We start from the raw sequence: 7,192 nt of genomic DNA on the forward strand, positions 1-7,192 counted from the left end.
GTTCTTTCTATCAGCTCATTAGTTGCCTCGTGGTTTACTTTGCTCTTCAGTAAGCAGAAAGGTGAGGTAGGGGAAAGCTGAGGAGGAGGAAGTTGTGGCCAAAATGGGTTTCACCTGGAAACATGGGAGCAGCAGATCAGGACTGTGCATCAGCAGAGGATTGCAGTGAGAGTTCTGCTCACGTGGGGATAGTGGCATTTCCTGCTGGTTCTCTGTGTGTCTGTATGCAAATGTTATCCCACTGTAATATCAGTCACAAGTCTGGTGTGTCCAAGGAACAGAAGGTGGTGTTGAAAACCCCATCACAGTCCCTGTGGATGTGGTGTGACACATGTGTCATACTGACATGTATGCTCCTGATAGACAATATCTGATCGTCCAGTGGAGAGTTTCTTAATTAAAAATATTGGCAGAATCAACTACTGGTAGGTTGTAACTGCATATGAAAACACACACAGATTGTTTGAGAGCTTTATTCAGCACAGAGCTACATCCTTGCAGTCTGCCAGCTCTTTGGCTCCAGCTGCAGTTTCAGTGGTATTTCACTTTGCCTTCCTGCCTTCAGCTTGGAGATCTTCCATAGGATATCATCCATTGGGTTTGCATAGAAAACTCTTCTGATATGGTTATTTTTCCAACAGTGCTGTTATTTTTCAGGTGTGTAAAAAAGATCCAAAACTAAATATTTGTCTCTGTGACAATTAGCTCATTAAAACTAAGGCTGCCAAAGAGCAGTGATGCAGTGGCACAGCTGCCCAGGGGGTGGTGGGATCACTGTCTCTGGAGGTGCTCCAGAGCTGTGGAGGCACTGAGGAATGTGGTCAGTGGGCACAGTGAGGTGGGTTTGGTTGAACTTGGGCATCTCAGAGCTCTTTTCCAACTTCAATGATTCTGTGATTCTGTGGCACTGCTATATGGTTGCACAACCAAGCTGTGTGTGTCCAGGACTGCTGTGAGAGCAGCGTGCTGCCGATGTGGGCTGGCACCTGAGCCTTGCAGCTGCCTCCTAAGCTTTTGTGGTAGCTCAGCCATAAAATGGATGATTGATATTCGTGGTAAACCCCAGAGGGCATCTGGTCATTGAGGTACAATCTGCTGGTGGAGGATGTGGAGGTCTTTGCAGCATTTCCTTCTCCGAAGTGCTTGGCTGTGTAATCCTGGCCCTGGTTGCAGGTACCTCTGGGTTGGTTCTTTCTGAAGTGGGGTAAAGCAAGCTGCTCTGGTGTACCAGTGGGCTGTGCCGTGCCGTGCTGCAGAGTGGAGTGAGAATTGTGCATTGCATCCCCTGCTGCCTCTGCTCTATCAGCTTACAGCCCACCTCCCCTGTCTGGACTCCCAGGCAGTGGGTTTATAGCAATCCTGGGGAGTACACATGTTTTTTTGTGGCTGTTGTAATGCGAATGGTTACAAGATCAGACCGGAAACATATCTGTCACAAATAGCTTTGTGCCATCTCTGAACCTTCTGTAAGACTTCTCCTGCAGGAGAAAGTGGGCTCCTTGCCTCTGGTAATTACACAGAGTATGTCAAATCTGCTGTAGGACAGAGCATCTCAGCGAGCACCCAGAAACACTGCCGAGTGCTCCATGTGTTACACGCCCATAGGGCAGGTGTGGTGTGTGCCTTATTCCCTCTGCTTTTCTACACACTGTCATTTCTAAAAGTCCACCAGCACACATGATACAGCATACTTACGATGATTAACTACAATTTGCTTTCTTTTTTTCTTCCTTCCTTGTTATGTAAACGATAGATTGCTTTGAGAAATGGTGATAATTAGGACAAAAATGGGTGAAAATTAACATATGAATAGGAAGCAATAGCATTGTAAGAATTTTAGAGATTTAAAGGCATATCTGTGCGGATGGTCTGTCCCAAATTTATAGTGGGTGGATGTCCTCGGGGAATAGCAAACACTCTGTTTCCACCTGCTGCATTTTGCATATGCACTTTCATTGTGTTTGGAGGAGGAAATACCAACACAGCTGCTGTGTGCATTCTGCTGGCAAATTGGACCCCTGGGCTGTCAGTGCTGGATGCGTCCCCCGAGCCTGCTGTCTGTGCACTCCTAAGGAGATGACAAGAAGAAAAGAATCAACAATGTCAGAATGACTTCAAATAAAATTTCATCATTTTCCAGTTCGGTATAATGTGATTTGGGGGGGAGGAGAAAGACCATCAAAGTCTTAGACTTTAGAGCTGGCTTGTAAGGAGGCTCACCAGGGCCATGCTGTAGTTTGGTATGATGCATTCCTCTGTATTTCTGTATCTGTGCGCTGTGGTAGCACTGGTTGGAAGCTGGATAATGGAGCATGGATAGTCCTGACTTCTTGTTTCTGCTGGATAAGCTGTAGTCATTGCACTTCCACTGAAGTAGCACTGGAGCACACACATGGGACTTGCTTACAGCCCCCAAATATCAGCTCAGTGTGGTGCTGCTGCTGGGTTCTGCTGGCTGGTGCTCTGCAAACAAGTGTTGGGGTTTTAGACACCGGTATTTAGGATGATTCCCTATAGTAAATCAGAATTGCCACAGGTTGCCAACCTGCTGTGTTTGCTCCTTACCCAGCATTAGGCAGTGTGTGTTGGGCTGCTCAGTGTTTGCGTTCTGCCTCGTTCAAAAGCTGCTGTGATGAAGGCAAAGCCCTCAGCTACAGTGGATATTAATAATATGGTATAAGGACATGGATTTAGAAAATTGCAGGTGGTGAAGGGGTGAGAGTGTGATTTCACAGTGATCTGATCTAACAAGGAAACGCTGAACCAGAACACCGACCACGAGGGGACATTCTGAAAGTAATCTGTTCGTTTCGCTTGCTTTCTTACAGTCAACGAGTTCACAGTGATCAGGAAGAAATTCAAGTGCCCATACTGCAGCTTCTCTGCCATGCATCAGTGCATCCTGAAGAGACACATGCGGTCCCACACGGGAGAGCGGCCTTACCCCTGTGAGATCTGTGGGAAGAAGTTCACGCGTCGGGAGCACATGAAGAGGCACACGCTGGTAAGGGCTGGGGGCTGTGTTCAGTGTAAAGGTCACAGTCACAGAACTGGAGGGGTTGGAAGGGACCTCTGGACGTCATCCAAAGCAGGTTCCCCAGAGCAGGTGGCACAGGACGCCCTGCTGACCACGCTCTTTTTAATACATGGCAGGGTGCCATTGGCCTTGTTGACCACCAGGGCACACTGCTAGCTCGTGGTCAACCATTGGCCACCTATTGGCCACCTGGGTCCTTCTCTGCAGTGCTCCTTCCCAGCAACCCAGCCCACAGGCTTTACTGATTATATACTTCAGGAGTGGAACTGAGGTGATCTGCAAATTGAGTTAGGTCTCCATTTCTTTTGCTGGAATCATTCTTGGTCACTGACTTGGTGCTTAGAGCTTGCAGGTCAGGTTCACTTTATTATTATACATGTGGGGAGATGAAAACAGAATGTGAATCCATACAGAAGAGGAGTTTCTATCCAAATCTCACCCTCAGACCATCTTCATGTAGGGAGTTAAGCTAGATAGAAAATACCAGCTGGGTACAAATTTTTAGTACCAGGAAAAATTCCTGAACAACAACAACAAAAAAGTGCAGTGCTGACAGTAGCACTTTGTTTTTATTCCAGTCAGCCATAAATGACTCCAAGGTGTGCACTGGAGGAAAAAAAAAGACATTTGTTTTGTTTAGGTTTGTTGGGTTTTTTGTTTGTTTGTTTGCTTGTTTGTTCTGGGGAGCACACAACAAAGTTTAATTCTGCCTGAGTTTGGATGGGAAGTGCCTCCTCAAGGGGTGTTGCAGTGAGACTCCAGGTAGTCCTGCTGTCCAACGTGCTCCTTCTGAAAGGGAGCTGTGAAAAGGGGCATTTTCTTATTCTGTGATTATGATTATATCCAAATGGCACCAAGATCTTCATCTACCAAAGGGGTAATGCTTGTGGCAAACTGAACATCTGGGATCATGTGCTTTGCTGGTCTGGTAATCTTATTTCCATTATGTACAGTATTTTGGGCTTAATTGTCAGCTCTCTGGTAAATCTGCAGAGATGAGTGCTGATAGGCATCAAGGGAAAATATTGTATAAAAATAACATAGAAAAAGGAAACAGGTTTAGCACACAAAAAAACTTTCTTTTCTTTCAGTTCCTCAATTGAGAACTAAAGACAAAAGGGGCTATTTTAGTTTTGTGTTTAGCTCAGATCAAAAAGATTTTTTTTATAGCCTTCATATAAAATGTAAATTCAATAGAAATGTCTGTTTTCTTTGAGTCAGACGGTCGAAATAAACACAGGGTTTTCTTCTTGAAGTCTTTGCATCTCGGATGGTGCCTCTGTGTGGTCACAGGGTGTAAGCGGTGCTTCCCAGCTGCAGGAGCAGGCAGGAAGTGCTGCCCGGGGCTATCCAGCTCTGGTATCCAGCTCTGGTTGGAAGTGATGGCTCTGTGTGTGCAGAGCTTCCTTCCTGCTCTGCTTGCAGCATCCCGAGTGGCTGCAAGCTGGAAGTTCCTCTCAAATATTCCTAGTTTGATCATAGGCATTTTCAAAAGGATTTTGAGAACTAGATGGCATGATAGTGATAGGACAAGGGAGAATGATTTTAGACTAAGAGAAGGGAGATTTAGCTCAGATGTTAGGTGGAAATTCTTCACTCCAAGGGCAGTGAGGCTCTGGCACACAACTATGGGTGCCTCATCCTTGGAGGGGCCCATGGCCCTGTGCAGCCTGGTCTATGGGAGCTGTCCCTGTCCATGGTAGCAATTGGAGCTGGGTGGGCTTTAAGGTCCCTTCCAACCCAACTATTCTATGATTATATGATTTCCCATTGTATTACAGCATTACTGAGTAGAATTAACTGTGATGGCTTTAAGTTGCACGATGAAAGCCGTGGCGGTCTTGGTTAGCAGAAGGGCAGCTGAGCACCCCCTCACACAGCCCTCAGTCCAGCTCCGTCACCGTTAACCCTTCTGCTCATCCCCTTTCCCAGGTGCACAGCAAGGACAAGAAGTACGTCTGCAAGGTGTGCAACCGGGTGTTCATGTCTGCAGCCAGCGTGGGCATCAAGCACGGCTCCCGCCGGCACGGCGTCTGCGCCGACTGCTCGGGGCGCAGCATGGCCGGGCACCTGGAGCCCAGCGGGGCCGAGGGGTCCCCCGAGGAGCTGTACCCTGGGGAGGGGTCCTACATGGAAGACCCGGATGACATCAAGGTGGAGGGAGATGAGGAGATGGGAGACGACGATGACATCAAATGGAAGGATGATGTGGGCATGGCGCACGACGACGTGATTTTGGATGATGACAAAGACGTCGACTCCTCGCAGGAGAACTCTGGGGAGAATGACAAGGATTTTACCTGGATTTCTTAGGGATCCTTTTGTCACGTTCTGTTGTTTGTAGGGGGAGGGAGGGCAGGGGAGGAAGGAGTATGTTGGAAAAACTACATAGCCTTGTTGTCGTCCATGTGTGCAAAACTATTTGTGTTTTCTAAACGAGTCCTACTCTGTTCCACTTGGATGTGTGTTAGCAACACGGCCTCGCTGCCTGCTGTTCCTCCTCAATCCTGCATGGGGATCCTATGGGTACGTGCCCCCGTCCCACCCTGCATTGAGCTCCAGGAGATGTTGTGTCCAAAGTAGGTTTTGGGTGGTGGTGAACACCTTTTCTATGTATTAACATCCCTGCAGCTGTGGAATTGCAAAGCTAAAGGTGGTGGGAACGAATGGGTGCACATTTCCGAGGGCTTCCCCTAATGATGCAGGCCTTTTGCAAGTTATTTAAAGAGGGTTTTTATTGTTTTTTTTTACCGAGCCAAATAGATCAAAAGGCAAGTGGGATTGCAGCCTTACAATTCTTGTCATAAAAGTAGATTTTTAGCTTCCAAAAGGATCACCATCAAAAAAGATCATGGCATTTCTAGGACCCAGTGGTGTCGTACCCGTGTCCTGTCTTCCAGCCTTGCGTCTCCGTGCCCACCGATGGGTGCTGGCATTTTCATGAACTCTTTGCTATAAGGACACAGGGAATTGTCTACCTGTCGGCGTTTTCCACAGATATTTTCACTTTTCTCCCTTTGCTCAGCTGCCTTTCTCACAAATATATGCAAACGGTAGGAAAAGCAAGACCTTTAGGATGAACTGTGAAACACGGGACACCGAGGTGAGGAGACCCAAAATCCTGCTGGGATCTCACCTGGGTGGGCTTCAGTCCATCGTTGGTAGGTGTGAAAGCTATTAAGGAAACCTTCAATCTCAGCTGCACTGGTTTCATGTAAATTTGCAAATAAAATGTTTTTATGAGAACCAGGTTTCTCTCCTGGCGTGTCTCAGAAAGGTTTGGGTGTCTCCAAGTGGTTGGATGCTCCGTGTCCATATCGAGCATCGCTGCCTTCTTCCAATCCCAAGGAAATGACGACGCAGTGCACTGGAGGGGTCTTAACTGGCGAGAAGAAGTCTGTGTTACCTTTCACCTCTTTGCTTCTGGTGCTTTTTTTAAAAAAAACAAGGCAAAAAAAAAAAAAAAAAACAACCCGAAAAAGCTGAAGAACTCACTCTTTCCTCGCTACGGAGCAATTTTCTACGCTGTGATGACGCTCTTTGAAACCTGCCACAAAGGACAACCTGGTGCCGAAAGCCAAATGACTCCAAGGTGCTATTTATTATCCTCCAATGGTTGGAAAGGCAACCTCGGTGGGGAGGGAGGTTCTTCCAGGTGTTGGTTTCAATGGAAGCATGGTTCTGCTCGGCAAGAAAATAGGGTTTGTTGTACCATCACCCCAACCAATCCCTCGGGGTCGGAGCTGCTGGCTGCCAGCACTGCTCTCTGCAGTTCCATGCTGATGTCTGTGTGCGTTTCTGTTGGTGCACGTTGGGAATTGCGTGCATGTGTCCAACTGCTGCCATCAGTGCTCCTCCCTGTGTGCATTGGGCTGCAGTGGGGGGGTCGTGCAGAAACGTTTTCATTGAGCTGTACAAACCTTCATTTTGCATTGTAGCCCCACTGCCGTGTTTGAACAGACAAAAGCAATCCCCGTGTTCTACCATCAGCCTTCACAACTGTCCTCAAGGCCCCAGAGCTGCCCCAGCCCCGTGCCAGGCAGCTCTCAGCTCCCACAGATCTGTATTTATTGTCAGCCCTGTACATAGGAGGGGTCTCGCAGCCCCCACTTCTGTGTAGACAAATGCATACAGTACTTACAGACGGCTGTAGCT

The 7,192-nt window shown here is 47.6% G+C and overlaps 1 protein-coding gene across 5 annotated transcripts in view; it reads left to right on the forward strand.

The window, feature by feature from the left end:
• Nucleotides 1-6,509, forward strand: part of ZBTB46 (zinc finger and BTB domain containing 46) — a 32,119-nt gene extending 25,610 nt beyond the window's left edge. For 4 of the 5 annotated variants that reach the window (XM_031589320.2, XM_031589336.2, XM_090152190.1 and 1 more), the window contains 2 exons: nt 2,829-3,004; nt 4,970-6,509. In XM_031589320.2, coding sequence (XP_031445180.2) covers nt 2,829-3,004; nt 4,970-5,350 — 557 coding nt within the window. In that variant the 3' untranslated portion in view covers nt 5,351-6,509. Of the gene's footprint in view, nt 1-2,828; nt 3,005-4,969 lie in introns of those variants that run through there. The other variant, XM_031589325.2, reaches the window with a different exon arrangement.
• The last annotated feature ends 683 nt before the right edge of the window (nt 6,510-7,192 follow it).

This window comes from Phasianus colchicus, chromosome 17 (genome assembly GCF_987193195.1).
Source record: "Phasianus colchicus chromosome 17, bPhaCol1.hap1.1, whole genome shotgun sequence".
NCBI lineage: Eukaryota > Metazoa > Chordata > Aves > Galliformes > Phasianidae > Phasianus > Phasianus colchicus.